The sequence below is a fragment of the Poecilia formosa genome, unplaced genomic scaffold (genome assembly GCF_000485575.1).
Source record: "Poecilia formosa unplaced genomic scaffold, Poecilia_formosa-5.1.2 Scaffold16, whole genome shotgun sequence".
Taxonomy (NCBI): domain Eukaryota; kingdom Metazoa; phylum Chordata; class Actinopteri; order Cyprinodontiformes; family Poeciliidae; genus Poecilia; species Poecilia formosa.
This window is the reverse complement of record NW_006799955.1, coordinates 683331-700545: the sequence shown is the minus strand read 5'-3', so window position 1 is coordinate 700545 and position 17215 is coordinate 683331. Positions and strand designations below refer to the sequence as shown.

Below are 17215 nucleotides of genomic sequence, written 5' to 3'. Positions count from 1 at the left end.
ACACACAGCACAAAGACTCAAGGACAAACACGTTGACTGAACAGAAATGTGAACTTACATGTTATGTAATTTAGGAAAGAAAAGAGGCCTGAAAAGACCTGGTGTTGAATTCATACATTTCTTTTTCACTGATAGCATGTGAACATATTTGCACACAACTGCTTGGTCTCAGTCACTGTAAACACCAATTAAACATCAGCAAGGATTTCAATCACTTATCTAATATCTCTTAGAGTATGCTCAGTAAACAGATTATGTGCCGTGTCTTAATAACAGCACTTTTTTTTTTTTTACTGAATATACGCCTTGCAGGTCATTGCTATGGAAATATTAGATATATTAATAGGTTTTCAGCAGAAACTGTTCGCTGTGTAAACAAGACTTTCATGAGACAAACCTGACTCTTGGAGGTATCTGTAGACCAAGAAATTCACTTCGTCACTGGTAATACTCATCTTAGCCCAGCGAGAGGGGGGAGGTTTGTTGGAAGGCTGAGCTCACTCCTACAATAACGAAAGAAAACACACAGTTTAATCGGTGAATGGGCAAATGGTAGTTACTGAAGTGCTCAGATATTATTTTGTGTGGCATTAAACAACTAATCTCTATCAAAATGAAATAAAACGTAACCGCATTCTGCAGAGGGCAGCTTGTCCTGACTTGTGCTCAGTCATGCAACATGTTCGCTCCAGTTCTTGTCTCAGAGCAGATTTTCTGCTTTAATTTAACAATCTTTGTAAATTCAGAGTTGTTTCTAATTGACCTAGTTAAATACAGCAGGGGAGGAAAAAAAAAGCTCTTATAACACAAGCAGGATAATAAAGGCAAACCTTTTTTTTTTTTCCCCAACAGATAGAGAGCTGCTGCAAACACTAAAATTACAAGAAGAAGAAAATAAAACACCCAAATGTACATCAAGCTGAGAACAGCTTGCCAAGAACAAAGCAAAAACTGAGACAGGAGAATGAGTTGAGACATGCAGGTGTAAAACTGTTTCCCTGTGTCTCGCATTAGGAACAAATGGCAACGCGATTATGCAGAGGAGAAGTGTGGAGATACAAAGGGTTTGTGTCAGGTATGAAAACCACATGGCTGTCATTCCAAGCACTAAACAGGCCCCACTCAAGGCTTCCTCTGGTAGCATAGCAACAGGAGAGATCGAGCTAAATAGACGTGGAACGGTGTTGTCCCAATTACCAGTGGGCATTTAGCCAGAGGGGCTGAACATGTTGCACATAATGAATTATTCACTCTTTCACCTTGGTATGTTCTTTCAAATGGAGTGAACCTTGACTGCGCTATGAAAACCATGTGAAGGATAACAGTAGATAAAAGCTTATAAAAGACACAGCGTCAGAGCTGAAACATCCACAGTAGTCAATTTCCAAAACTTAAAATGAAATTTAAAAAAAAAAAAAAAAAAGCATCAGTTATTGTTCTAACTAGAGTGAGTGCTGCTTCTTTAGTTAGTTAGCTCACACAAGGGAATAGGGAAGGCTGGCCACATCAAAGCTAAAGCGGCGGCTGCAGCTACATAACATACAGCTGGAGATGCAATCAACAGGCAGCCTGAAGGGGCTCAGGTCCCATCAGTGCAGGACAGCAGCAAATAATCCCTCTATCAGATGAATGCATGATGACACCACCCATTGCACAACCACTGCCATGACAATATCAGGTGCAACATATGTCTACTTTCCCCTTGTTCTCATCTATGCTGCCATCACCCTGACTTTTGGTATTTTTGGCGGTGTTATTTGTGTCTGGTGTGAGCACCGGCTGCCGTTACGACTGCCCAACTCGCTAAATATTGCATCAGCAGAAAAAAAAAGCAAGTTCATGACACTTGAGTTTTAGACGTCCTTTGCGATATGAATACAAAAGCATTTTAAAAGTTTGCACCAAGTCTTGATTGTTTTTCAGCAAGAATTTTTGGATATGCAATATAGAAAAGAGTGAGAGGGAGACGAGACAAATGTTTTGTGGTAACACCACAACTGGACTAATATCAGCTGTTAAGGGCACAAAAAAATTTACAAAACAGTAGAGTTTGCTTGACAGCACACTACCGGTACCAACTCTGAAGATTATTTCATTATTATTAAATAACTCTGGACTGTATGCGATCTTTTATAGTTCTAAATCCAGCATGCTTTCATAATCAAACCTGAATCAGATGCTGTTATGTAACACATTGGCCATTTAAGTTACCAGTATCAAAGAACACCAAAGTTTTAAAAAGTTACAAGAACCACAAAAATGTTCCATCATATGGCTGTAAGAACTTGGAAGCAGAGGACCATTACTTAAATGAAGTTAACATTATTTTAAGACATCCGGTCGGCATGTTGCAGCCTTGCTATCCGACCCGATTAGTCCAGCTAATAACCAGATATTATCTCACTGTTGTACTTTTACTTTATCAAGAATATTTAAGCTTACTTGAAATCTACAATAAAATTAACTAGTGTTTGTTTTCCTTTGTTTCAACATAAAATGTATAACTACATTACTATAACTGTAATAATGTATGATGTTATCTTAACAGTAGTAGAAGTAACGGGTTTGATAAAAGTAAGCTTTTCACATTACACCTATTTTTATTTTCTATGCAAATACTATGGTACTATAACATTTTTATTGAAGGTTATCATGCCAATAAAAACTCTTACTGGCACATGCTAATGCTACACTAAGCAAAGATCCTTTCAATAGTTTCAAATTCATGAAACTGTTGTTACCCCTTTTAAAATATGTTTGAGGCAAGATTATATCCCTTTGCTGTTTGTTTCTTCAAATGATCTTAAAGTGTCCAAATTTGTTATTTTAATGGCAGTGAAACTTGTTATGACAACAAAGCATGGGGAAGAATTAAGAATTACTTTTACAAAGTTGTTACTGACAAGAGGTGTAGTTATAAAGTTGATAAGGATTAACATTTCAGTCTGACTAAATATCAAGAGCATTGGGCATAAGGCAGACAACCTGAATGGCCTGAATTAGACATAATCCTCATAAGCTTGGGTTGCTATAGCAATATGAATTGTGCGAGACACAGCAGGTAAAGAAATCCTAAGCCATACAACTTCGAAATATCAAGCAGCTTCACTGTATTCAGTCAACTAAGACAGGCACAGAACCGGCATCGATTACAGAGTAAGAAAACTATACATTAAGGGCCTTAAATAAATTCAAAACAACACATTTTTAAATACCAATCGATTAAAAGCTAGGACAAACTAATAAATTGACTCCTGTTTTTAGTCAGTAATGAGAATTACTTCTATGCAGGGGCATATGATGTCACAAGATTTCACAAGACTAAATAAAACCCCTATATTCATAATAGTATTAATATTGCTTAACATAAAGGCCCCCTCAGAATGGAAATACAATAGCCAGAACTGACAAAACACCTAATGGGTCAATGATGAGAATGCCTGCTGGGACTATAGGGCTCATTGGGAGGTTTATTGCACTTTTATGGCAATTACTTTACAATGGCCACCCCTTCTCTGCAGAAACACTGGACAAAAAGAATGGCCCTGTGAAATATTTGTGTGTGTGCTCAGTGGTCACAGCTGCAAACAAAATGTAATCCCATGTTACCACCAATTGGGGGCAGACTAAAATGTGAGGAGCAATTTAGGATGTGGGTTGTCCTTGCTTTGTTTGGTGCTGCTGATAAGCGGTTAGATTTGCTCCAATGCGAAAAAAAATTGAACTTAACGCGGAAAACGGTCTCTTTTAAGGTCACTCCAACCATATAATGAGAGCTATGTTTTCTCAGGTTTACATTTTCATGCTTAAATTGTTTTGTTTTGTTTTTTCTAGAGGGAAAAACTAGAGATGCATCAATCAGTATTTTGCCAGCTGTCTGATCTTTTTCCTATGAAGTTTTTGTCATCTGGTACAGACATTAGATGATTCAAACTCTTGTTCAATAAATATAATAAAAACACAGCAATAAAACCTTTTCTGTTGTGATCTATTTCAGTAACACAGGCAACATCAAAACCATATGTTAATATGGCAGATGTTCTTAATATGTCTTTAGTATGTTACATTAGAAGTTAACACAACTAGCACTGCAATTGCAATTTTTGTGGGACAAAAATGATATTTCTATTCTATTCTCTAATACACAGCTGTTTTTGCGCCTCAAAGACCAAGCCAACTTTCAACAAATTAGCCCTTGACATTCTTAGTGTATCATTTCCTAAAGCTTACTGCATTAAGTTTTCAGTACATATCTTTTATTGGCCAAATGCTCAAAACATACAAATGGAAATAACAACCATTGTCCAGCCCCAACAGCTTTCAGACCTGAAGCCACTTCAGGAGAACATTTTCAAGGCAGGAATTAGACGTGTTCTGCACACATCTGTGCATGTTACGCAATGACCGATACTGACTGGGGGGAGGTCAAAGTTAACCCACCGCTGTTACATCTCTGAGCAATCAAGGGAGGTAGTCACAAAGCAGTTCTGGGATCTTGTCCAGTCAATAATATTAAACTAGCCAAATAATTAGATTCAGCAATTCTTACGAGAAAAGATTTCAACACATCCTCCATAATCCAGACAAATGTCAACACCTTGGAGACTCCTTAGGTTACAAAGCTCATCTTCAGAGAGGTTTCAGTTGCCTTTGGCTGCAACTATATGTTTTAACTCGCACAAAAAAAGAAAGGAAATATCTGGTATGATTGAAAGGCAAAACAATTGTTAAAATCATGCAACAGTTATCTTGTCAGAGCATAATCCATTTGTGGCCAAAATATGCAGCTAATGGGGACTGTGACTGTGCTTCAGCTTACACGGTTCACTTTCTTTTTACAACTAAACTCGACAATAGCCGAGTAGTTTGAATTATATTATTTGGCCTTAAACCACAATTGCGACCGAGGAAGACTTTTACTCTCACCATGTAAGATGATTCAGTGTTTCATAGAGAAAGAAGCATTTCCATGGCAATCTTGGCAGTGGTACGGACTAAACCTGCAAACTGAAGGCAGTTTAAGAGGAAAGTAAGTTTGACCTGAAGGTCACAGCATGACTTGGGTAAAACTGGACAGTCACGCTCTAAACTGTCTTTGCAGGTTAGGTGTAGGGGCATTGCAACAGGCGCAGGTCATTCCACATCTTCGCCATTTGTCATTTTGGTCATTTCATATCTGTCTTTTTCAAAAAAAGAATAGAATGTCTTATGTGAACTTTTTACCACCCTAGTGTGGATTAGTACTTACCAAGGGGACATTTCATACCAGCTGTGATAAAATGAATTAAGTTTCTAACATCTAGTCATTGTACTCTAAGAAAATGTTGTTTTATGACCAATTCATTTTGTGTTACCATTAACAATTCTCAAGAGGGGATGGCTGAGGATAACAAAAAACATGTAAATTAAGATTAAGTACTTATGTGTGACATTTAGAGGAAGACTTGTATAACTGTACATGAAAACTACATTGGGTAGACTAAAGAAATTAAAATATGCTTTAAAAAAATCATCCGATGAGGTGATCAGGGCATAAAGTAGTCTAAACATGCATTTGGGTTTAAAAATTTCAGAGAGTGTAAAGAAAACAAAACAAAGGAGAACAGCATCAGCTTTTCTAATCATATTTAATACATCAAAGATAATTTTAGATTCGGAACTCAAATCCATAAGCCTGACATTCTCGAAACACGATTTAAAAGCCGATGAGCAGGGTTATCGTGGGAAGCATTTATACTTTACAAGAATCCAAATAAAATTCCTTCTGCATACACTGGGCTGCAAAAATCACACAAGCAAGGAGAACCAACCAAACCGTCGTCTCCTACGCATGCAGTTTTGAGTACAATGATGTTAAAAAAAAAAAAAAAAAAAACACAAAAAAAAACTGCATACCACAGACCCCATTTTCTCCTGAACGGTCACCTCCTGACAGATGTGCAAACAAGACCTGGAAACAGCAGCCATTTTCTCTTGAACTGCTCTGCTGAGTAAAACCCGCCTTTGAAGCCTCTGGTTGGGCTGCAGTCTTGAGGGGGAGGGAGGGAAGTGTGTGTAAGAGACAGAACGAGTGAGTGAGTGAGTGAGTGAGTGAGTGAGTGAGTGAGTGAGTGAGTGAGTGAGTGAGTGAGTGAGTGAGTGAGTGTGGGGGAGGGGAATAAGTGGTGGGAGGTAGTGTGTGTGTGTGGGGGTTGGGGGGTGGGATTGGGAGTCTGGGTGATAAATAATGATTTCCACACAGGTAATCACAACAACTATTTGTGTATTGTCCTCCGTCTTTGTCGTCGGTGAGGCGGCAAGTGACAGTCAATGTAGGTCAGCGAGCGGTGGGGGATGGGAAGCCTTTTCAGTTGCAAGGGGAAACACTTCTCCCACAGCTCCTTTGGGTGGCAACACTTAGTGTTTACCAGCAGAGGCAAGCTGTGCCCCACAGATACAATAGTATGCAGGTTTCCACTTCAACCTAAAGCTCCACCCACAGACCGATATCCTCTCAGAGTACAATAACTCACACGTGAAATTACCCGTTTAGTTAATCCGCTGAAATGAAAACCTGGCGAGTGAATGGCAGAAAACTGGACCTTGCAGGCCCGATCTATTGGCTCTATCAACAGCTAACAAAAAGCTATGCATGTGGAGAGGTCTTGTGGTTTGAGGAGCTGCCCTGCGTTCAGTCAAACAAAGAACAGTTCATAACCCTTCTCGGTTTTCTTGTACTTTTTGCACACAAATTCCTTCCCCGTTTCCTAAAAAAATCGCCGCGTAAGCAAAACCGCGGTGGGGGTATTTTATTTTTATGCTCTTGAAACAATGAAACAACACAATGATCAAGTTGTTTTACGATTTGGCCCTGTGGTACAAAGAGCTCCAGGTCAATGGGGTCGACCACCGTGACGTAGCGTGGCACATCACATAAAGCCAATACCGATCTGACATGAAGAATTTGGCTTGAGTGTTAATAATCCTTCAAAATACTTGACCTTAAATTATTATCCCTTATAATGCTGATTTTGTTTAAGATTTAATCGTTTGAATTTTGTATTTTTGTTTTGAAGATGCATTTTCATCAAAAGTCAAACATCTCATGTGTAGCTAATTCCCTAGTCTATCAATATCTGAAAATCTTTTTATTAATCTATTTGATTGGTTTTGATTCCATCTGCCATTTCAGCCTGTTCACTCTATAAAAAAAATAAGAGATTATATGAGATTATGACAATTTTTGGTTGTGAAAGCAGGAACTAGACCCCTGACTGGCAAGTTCAAATTGGTGTGTGGTTATTTCAATACGTCCCATGGTGGGTGGCACCATTTTGTACCAGAACAAGGCTGCGCAAAACAAATGAAACTGCTGGGATTTTTGGATTTTAGTATTCATTTTTCAGTGGGCTCACGTCATAGTCCTAAACACCTAATCGGACAGTAAAAGGTCAAGACAATAACGACATTTCCCATACTTATCCAGACCTGGAAAAGGATAAAAGCAAATTCCCTGCTTTTCCAGACAGCCATACAAATATAGAGAGCAGACATTTCCTCACAGACGTTTCGCAGGTTCCTGCTAGTTAGCTGCAAACTGTCTTCAGAGAAACAGCCGCTTGATAGGTCATGTGCAAACATGACACTGAGACGTCACACCTCTGATATTTCTGCCTTGCCAGAAATACCCTTTACACAAGAAAGCTGCTTCCGTTTTCTGACTTCCTGCACAGCAACCCTACATGCACCGTTAATATAAAATAAATGAATCACAACAATCCCAGCATGAGCACACATATAAGAGACTAATGGATCTGATGGGGTTTTTTTTAAGTTAACTTACAACTGTCCTTGCACAGTTTTATGTCAATTTAGAAAGATTATACAATAAAAGGAGATGCCAGGAAGTGCATATTTATCTCATAGGGGATGATGACATGTTTCAAACGTCAAGCATCTCATGTTCTCATGCTGAACCCACTGACCTCAAATAAAAGTCCTTCCAGGCTGTACTTCAGTTTCAGTAGAAACTGAAGTACAGCACCCGTCAGATACTGTGCAAACATTACAAATCTTTCATCTGGGTGTCATTATCAAAATAAAGATATCAACCCATAGTTTATATTAATCTGACTACAGACAACACACACATATTTTCCCTTTTAACTCTATTATTTTGTCACATCACAAATACAAATAATATTAAAAAAAATTACTGGGTTTTTATGTGATAGATCAACTCAAACTAATGTTCACAGACGCTCCGCAATGTAAAATAATACAACAATTTCTAATAAATAAAATAAAAGTTTGTCATCATGACATGATAAAGAAAATGTGAAAAAGCTTAATAGTTCTGCAAGACTCCACATTAAAGGAAAGATGAGCCGCAGAGATGGGGACAATCAATCCATCTAACTCACTACAAATTCATTAACACTAGGTGGCTCGGGTTTCATGTATTATTTAAACTGCGGTTCCTGGAGGGCTCTTTCTATCTGTGTGTAAAGCAACTTGCCTATATCAAAGTGAAAAACCTTGTGTTTCAGGTCTCAAGATCAGATGACCTTAAAAACAAACACCACAAAAAAATAAAAAAAAAACAGCATGAGACAGCATAGAGGGTACAAAGCAGTGAACCATTTTGTCTTTTTGAAATATTTATTACACCTCCTTAAATAATAGGATACTAGCGCAAGATTAAAGCTACTGCAGGCAACGGGGAATTATTCTGATGAAAAAGCTAAATGTAGAAGCTTAATGATCAAGCAGGTTATTGTGGGGCAACTCTTTGTCAGGCATTGTGTCTCTATCTGGTTTCTCCAAATGACTTGGCTGGTTTTTAGGTCAAGGGTGGCACAAATATCTCAGCAATTCTTGATGCTCTAGTAAAGAGAAAACACTGTCAAGCCGCTCTGTGCGTCAGTCAACGCTTCAGGCTTAGCTTGAACTATTACACAGATGTGACATTTAATCTAAAACCTTGTGTTTGCTCTCATAATAAGCTAAAATATTAGCAACTATTAACTAATAATGATAGCTTTAGGTAGGAGGTGGAATACTAAAAGACCAAATGTATATTTTTTGGAGAATCAAAAGTATATTTCTACATTTATTCAGCAAGAATTAAAAAAAAAAAATCCAGTGTTTTTTTCAGCAAGGCCCTTTTTTTCTCCTTTCATAATGAGATGAGAATTGTACAAATAAGCTGTACACACAGCCAGACCAGTGTGGGCAATACAACGGTTGCTATGGTGAGCAGAAAATCTTGCTTTTCCATCAACAGCTGCTCATGCCACCTTAAATACTCCACACTCATCTCCTGGCGCTTTCCCTCCATCTGACATCAGGGTCAAACAAACAAGGCAGACAAGTGCGACGGAACACCAATCCTGTTTCTGAGTCACTATAGCCGTGTCTCCAGCCAGCATTTACACAGAGTGGCACAAATACCACAAGCAATATACGCAGTGGATATATGGGCTATAAACAGACAAATTGATTTTTTTTTATTTTACACTTAAAAGGAGGGTGTCTATGTGCATACTATGTAACAATTACTGTATTTTGCAGTCCGCTTTGGGCCAATACAGGCCACGTCAATAAAAAAAAGTGTTTTCATTGTCAACCAAAGACACAGTTGCCTTGGTAATCTCTTTCAAAGCCCATCTTTAAAACACCTGGATTACATTCATGCATTTGCACTCCAGTGTAGCACGGTTAGGGCAAGTGTGTTGTCGGGTCGGCTTCTACACCCAGCAACGCAGGAAAACAAAAAAAACGGTGCAACTGTAACCATAAAACTTTCACTTCCACTTCCATAATCAACATTTGTTTTTTTTGGGTTTTTTTCTAGCGCGTAGTGTTCAGAGCAGCAATCTATGAGTAAAATAAAAGACACAATCCAGATAACAAATGAGCAGGTTAAGACTAAAAGTTACATTTAACTTTACACAAAGTTGCTACAGTCATGCTGAATGATAAAAAAATGAAAAAAAAGTGAATGAGTTATTTCAGACATAAAGTGGATCAATGAGCTAATAATCTACACAGTGTGAATAGGACTAAGATAGGATGTGAGATACAAGTAATAGTCTGGCCATAGTTTATTAATGTGTGGGAATTAGACAATTAGGGCGTAGCCACAAGCTTCTCATTTACTCATCATCTAAACAGAGTATAAAGAAAAACTTGCTCTGGGTTCATATTTCAGCCACGTTTCAAACCAACAGCTCTTCCCATCGCTTATAAATATTTTGTACAGGGCACAGTTTCACTTCTTCCCGGTCCATATCAAATAAGCATAGAATAAAATTTAAAAAAAAGCATGCAGTAGTGTGCATTATTTCATAATAAAAAACTGAACCATCCGAGCCTTTTATTATTGATGGCACCATGTTTACCTGTGGTAGATTGCAAAACTTCATCACAAAGAAAAGGAGATGGAGTCAAACGTATCCCTAAAATAATTGGTGTTCTACTAACACATATGGTCAATCACCAAAATACTGAAAAGTTATATTTATCTTCAGGTGTATTAAATGCATTAAAACTAAAACTAACCAAGAATGTGTTCTTTGAATGTTAGGGACATATGCATGAGTTGGGATAATTTTGTAATCTTTTTTAATAGTCTACTTTTCAGTGAAATTTAACACTATTAACCTGTAGCAGATTTTACTTTTAATGTCATTATATTTAAATGATAAAATAATAAAAGGGTTAACATAATTGAATTAGCAGTCCAAAAAGTTCCCCAAACCAGAAAATTGGTATCCGAGACCGACAACAAAATTTAAAATCCAGTAGATTTACAATCATTTGCCAAGAGTTACTAGGTCATGCTGACGACGACATTCTTTAGACGCTTTTAAAGAAACTCTAAATTAGTTACTTTCACAATCAGTGAGGTATAAGATTAAGTCAGAGAAAGCACAGAGATGTAAAAACATGCCTCCTAAAGAAAACTGTATTTTCCAGGATTTTGCAACATCTCACCAAGTTACAGAGGCTGCAAAAGGGCGAGAGAGAGCAAGACTTCCGCAGATATCTGGAGGCTGAGTGAAGTTAAAAAAATAAAACAAAACAAAAAAAGCACTGTTTTATTACATAGCTCTAATAAACTTTGACTTACTGGATGTGGAAATGTGGATTTAAAATGTCTCCATGATCACTTTGTCCGTTTTAAAATATTAATAAAACTGTTTTACAGTGTCTGCTCTATAGCAGTGTTGTGACATTGCCTCTACTTCCAAAACAAATAATTAATGACCTCTCGTGGCAAAAAGGCAAGAATAAATATCCTCTTTGGTGAAAAGCAGATCAGTATTGGCAAGTTTCTAACTAAATAATTTCCTACTTGCACCTTTAAAAGAATTTGTCTGCAAATTGACACAGAAAATAAAGATGAATGGAATCCAATTGCAGCACAACCAGTGACTAATTTCTACCAATGTCACCTGATGACCTCAGAGCCAACCACACCCCGCGAAACATGTTTATATTTGTTTCAAATAGGCACTCTTAAGGGTGGTGAGAACAGACTCCAACATGAGGCGAGACCAGATAACGATTTACGTGTCAACAGCCTTGTGCGTCTTTCAAGAGCAGGGTTGTAAAATGGAAACCCTGAAATAAAACTCATTCTCAGTAAGTTCAACTCTCAGACTACATGCCAAAATGTTCAAATGCTGCAGTATTAATGCTTGAGTAGATGCCACGAGTGACATCTACTCAAGCAATGCTCTGCAGTCTGTAAGGTTACAGCAACCTTGTTTAGTTTTAGCATAGCAACAACTCATAAGAAAACTGGGTAGTTCTAGTGCTAACAAGCCGCCTTCAAGCAAGAATGTGCTGCAGTGTTGTTTTATTGGAATGTCATTTAAATGTTTCTCCTCTTTAAAATGACTAACAACCTAAGTCAAAACACATCCAAATGGTTGTTTAAGGTAGTTATTAAACAAAATTAAAAGAAAAAAATCACCCTATCATTTTCTCTCAGATTTATTTCAGTCTTGTTTGTACCATCAGAAACATGCCCACACCGACAGCAAAGCATTCACTTTTAGCCACATCACTTTGAAACGGTGCCATTAAGACAGTCCTGTCAATTTCTCACTGAAGTCATCCAGCTTTTTCATCTTATGGTAATCTCACAGTGCTCAGCAAGATAAGAACGAGTTTCAACACATGTTTTGCTCGATTAACATCCGTCTGGTCAGTCCAAACATCTCAGTTCCTGTATCGCTACATACTTCACTAAACTATGAATATAAATCCATTCTCTCCATTTAATTCAATTCAAAAACACTTCATTGCTTCCAAAGGGCTACTAGACCTAGTAATAACTCACTGTCTAAGTTTCATAAAGAGTCATGAACGCAAGTGAATTCAAGAAAAACTGCAAGTTAGAATCCTGTAAGGCAAAGTCAATGTTGATGCAACAGAAATTTATACAGAGAAGTTTAAACACTGATGTTATCTGGAGGTTTGAAAATAATTATTAGAAAGTTATTGAAAATTTCTTTATTATTATTTAAAACTGCAAAAAAAAATCCAATAAGTGTTTTAATAAAGATATGAAGCACTGTAATGTCCTCTTTTGACCCTACCTCCCCTTTTGAAATATTTCACCCATTACTCCATTGCTAGTCAATTAAGGGAAAGAAACCTCCTGTACTACTTCACTGTTTAAAAATATATAAAATTAAACTGCTGGGAAATAACTTTATAAGATAAAGTAGGACCACTAATCCCTCTTAGGTTAAAGCTAAGGTAAAATGTTACAGATAGCATTACCACAATTGTTTTATTTTTACAACCTTTAGCTGTAGCATTGAAATTTATGCTTTTCTTATCTAGACGAAAAGAATTTCGTCATCCTGTGATATTTTTTGAGTAAACCTCACAACACCGTGGCATTTCTAACTGAAGGATATCCTACAGTCAGATGTTTAATTTTTCTTAGGAGCAATACAGGGTAAACCAAAATGGCAGAATCTATACTGGTGTGTATAATGATGAAAAATCATTAAAAGCGCAACATAATCACTAAATAGGTTTCTCAATCTGTCATGCACGTTCTTTCACAATTTCCTGAACAGTTACCACGAGCATTATCAGTTACAGTGCACTCCTTTTCGTTTCTGAAAATCTATTTTTAAACACTTGGCACATCAGCTTAGATGCCTGCAGTCTTGATCGATGTTAAATACATAAAACATATGAAGAAAAAGTGCAAGGCACAAATGAGCCAGACATGCTTAACACTTAAACAGCCGAATATTAAAATGCTTTAACGGCATACACGTGGACCCATTTCAAATCAAATACCTACAAAGAAACACACAAAACTTAACACAATAATAAACTGCCAAAAGAAATCTCAAATCTAACCAAATACATAAATACGGCCATTAATAAGCCAATACTGCTTTGGGTGTAATCTCAGAGTAACCACTGGTGAACCAGTTGGCTGGTAGCCCATGAACATTGCACGTCTCTCTAGGGGTAGAAAATGGCTTACCTTCCCCCACAGCCCATCATAAATAAATACTGCTACAGAAATATTTGGATAGCTTGAAACAGAGAAGTGTTGCACCACAAGACTGACAAAGCTCTTCTCGGGGACTTCCTTGCCCTACTTTTTAGCAGAGGATGCCTTTCTGTTTTAAACTCAACCCACCCCAGAGGCTCAGCTCTGTTGCCTCACACTCAACAGATTTGAATCTTGCTCTTCAAAATAGATTTAAGGCACGACAAAGAGGACGAGGCAAAGTAGGTTTTTGGTTCTTTATTTCACTCAAATCAAAGACAGTGTCCTTATGGCATTTCTGTCATTGAACAAGACGATCAGAAGACTAGCTACTTTAACAATAAACCAGAAGATAGTTTCAAACTATCTGCAATACCTCGCTTACTACAGCTTCTTTGACACGCGATTAAAGGCCTACTAGCAGACCTATTAAAGGCCATTTGACTTTAACACATGAAGGTACTATCGACATAACACCTGGGTCAAATGACTCAGGAGTAGCAAAAGCATTCATCATCTCCCACTCAGTCTTGCAGCAACTGAAACCTGACACCTAGACAGACATCTCAGTCATCTCAACCACAAATTTCATCTGCTTCCATTGAAGCAGGCGTTGTACACAATTAAGCAATAAGTATGAAAAAGCTGACGTTGACGTGGGTGCACACTGCGCTATTGTTTTTGGGTATTCCCAGACAATTTCAACCTGCATTTAAGAAAGTAGTTTTGTCACATATTATAACTCCATACAGCATTTCACTCTAACCAAGTTCACAATAAAATAAAAGAAGATGGGGGACAACTGAGATCTCTGTTCAACGTCACCAAAAGTCAAGTTTAAACAGGACCAGATCTACGTGTAATCTCTTGAATGTAACCAGTTCAGCAGTTTACGTTGTCATTTTCATTCAGCATACAACAATTTCATTGGTTACCATTGCTAAACAGTTCATTTTTCTTGTATTTAATGTTATGAGAAAGTATGGTGATAAAAATAAATAACAGGAACACATAAATATTGCTTATAACATAGTGAATTTGTAAATTATGACATGAATGTCTAAAATAAACCCTACTTTCTTAAAGAAGTGTGAAACCTTCACTCACAGCTGCTAAAAACAACAAAGTGGTGAAGCATGCAGCTTCTTTAAGTGTTAATTGTCAATCTTGTGTATGGTGCATCAATAACACTTCAAAAATTATAAATAAAGAGGAAAAACATGCTACTGGCAATGTTATTAAAGAAGGTGGCATTCATTAAATTAGGGATTCTTATGTTAGGTGGCAAAATTCCCTCTAGAACTACACATGACTGGACGTTCGTCATATAAATTAGAGACAATGTGAGTCCTTATCCTGTAACAATCAGCAGCCATAAAAGAGGAATTAGAGGGGGAAAAGAAAACTTAATATAAAAGAAGTATTATTCCGACCCATGCTCTCCCAATAAATAAATTCTAATGAAACGCCGTGAGTGAAATTCTCAAGACCTTTAGTAAAGAAAACAACTTAACTGAACTCAGACAAGGTAATGTAAAACAAGGATTGGCTATGCAATTATTACATATTGCAGTATGGTAATATTTTAACCTTGACACACAGGAACAAGGCAAACCGCACTAAACACTTGCTAAATTCAGTACAAGTTTTTCTAACCCTATGTCACAGAATATTATATCTATCCATTATATCTACTTGGGGTCTGCTCTGTATAGACTAGAGCAACACAAGTCTAAAAAGCTGATGTAAGCGGGTTTATTATTCAGGCTATCAGCTCTGGTAGCAAAGTCTGCAGTGTTGAGCTTTACAAACACGCTGCTCGTACCAAAGCACCTTCAGAATTAAAGTGACTACAGAAATATTACAGTGACGGGTGACACTCATTATACTTCCAACCCATGGTCATCTCTGTTGACCACAAATATTTCCAAAGTGTTTTCAATGTGATCTTTTGAACGTGTGGAATATGCATTAGCCAGCATTAGCGTCACACATGCACCACCATCGGCTCCACTAAGGTCGGGAGCATTTGAGGTGAATTTGCGACGATGATCTAGAGGGGATTAAGCCAGCTAAGTGGCAGTGCATAGCAACATGTGGGGGAGGGCGGGAGATGTGGCACTACTATGCACTTCACACGCTTATAAAATCTCTGGTCACTTTCACATCTCAAAATAGGACACCAAGATGTAGGAATGGCATGACAATAAATTGTAGAAGATTTTAACCCACAACTTTTGGACCTGATAACAAGTAACCAGGCCACACGTGACAAAGTAACAACAATCACTGTACATAAAATTAGTCTGATGTTTGAAATTTGGGGCACTGACTTGAAGCAATCACACACAGGGTGTTCTAATGTCTTAATGAACACTTTTACGGTGGTCTAATGCCAGGTCAGACATGTTAATAGTGTATTTTGTTTGCTTTCTGTCCATCTTCCAAGAATTACAACCAAGGTATACAATTTGGACCTGTCAATCAAGCTTCAGTAGGCTGGCAGCTGCAGCTTTAGATTGTAGTTATACAATAACACAAACTGTCCCTTGAAACTGGTGGCAGTCTCTTGTACAGTTGAAAGTCTTCCCCTCCCCCACACATGCGCTTCATAACTCTGGATGCCAATATAATATTATAACTACTGACATGTAGTCTTTAATAAAACAATAGAGTGTACATTCAAATGGGGGAGGGCTTTTATGGGGGTGTAGTTATTTTTGTCACAAATTATGAAACAATCTTTAATCCTTAAAAACTTACTGCAAAATAAGCAAGATAACATGGAGAATGAAAACACAAACAAATGTAGACCCGTGAATTTGGCTTGTTTTGGATAAGCAATAATAATTAAAAGACGCAAACAGGAATTTCACAACACACGTGTGGAGTGACTGGGGTGACTAAAAGCTAAGAAACACCGGCAAGCTCCTGCTTGAACGCCGTATAATCTATTTCTAAGAGTCTTTATAAAAGCCAGGCAGAAAGAGCCGAGCAGTCAGCGCATCCTGAGCCTTTACCCACCTTTAACTGTGAGAGTGAACTCGTGGTGTCCGCCGCCGCCACCTCTCTCTTCCTCTTCCACAAGGAGAACCTCCAACAACTTCAGTAAGCGAGCAAACACTTTCCTCCCATTTCGCCTGCCCTCATATTTCAGCGCGCTTAAGAGTCAGTTACAGTCGACCGGTTCGGCAGGGGAGCGAACCGGGAAGCTTCTTTCGTCTGGCGGTAAAAGTTGGAACAAGCCCGAGTTTCAGTGCGGCTGTGGCTGCAGGCTGGCTGCTCCGCTGGAGTTTCACCGTTCACTGAGAAACAGGAGCGCAGAGACAGCGAGCAGCGAGCAGGAGAGACGTAGACACCGCGGAAGGGGGAGGAGGAGGGCTGCCTGACCTTAAACCTGAATACTCAAAGCACCTTTGAGAGTATAAAATCAATTAATCTCTGTTAACATGCCTAAAGTAAAAACACAGTTTAAAGCCTCACCTCACCATACAGCAAGTACATTTAAAACCATGCCCCTGTTATGTGAAAACAGATTGCATCTGAGCTGTAAAGACATTTGTTTGAAATAAAATTAAGCTTTTTGATCAAAATATGTCTTCACCTTATCATTATTATATATTTTAGTTTAGGCAGAATACAGTTCTGCACGTTGCCTATCTGGGCCTGCTTTCAGCGAGCTCCCCTCCCCCACTCCCCGGC

General features: G+C 38.0%; 1 protein-coding gene across 3 annotated transcripts in view; it reads right to left on the bottom strand.

Moving 5' to 3' along the window:
• Positions 1–17215, bottom strand: part of LOC103134225 (F-box-like/WD repeat-containing protein TBL1X) — a 25538-nt gene extending 8323 nt beyond the window's left edge. Inside the window, exons 1-2 of one of the 3 annotated variants that reach the window (XM_016668572.1) lie at positions 16538–17215; positions 398–503 (exon numbers count right to left, since the gene is read on the bottom strand). In XM_016668572.1, the coding sequence (XP_016524058.1) occupies positions 398–455 (58 nt within the window). In that variant the 5' untranslated portion in view covers positions 456–503; positions 16538–17215. Of the gene's footprint in view, positions 1–397; positions 504–5895; positions 5995–16537 lie in introns of those variants that run through there. The other 2 variants (XM_007546372.2, XM_016668571.1) reach the window with 2 other exon arrangements.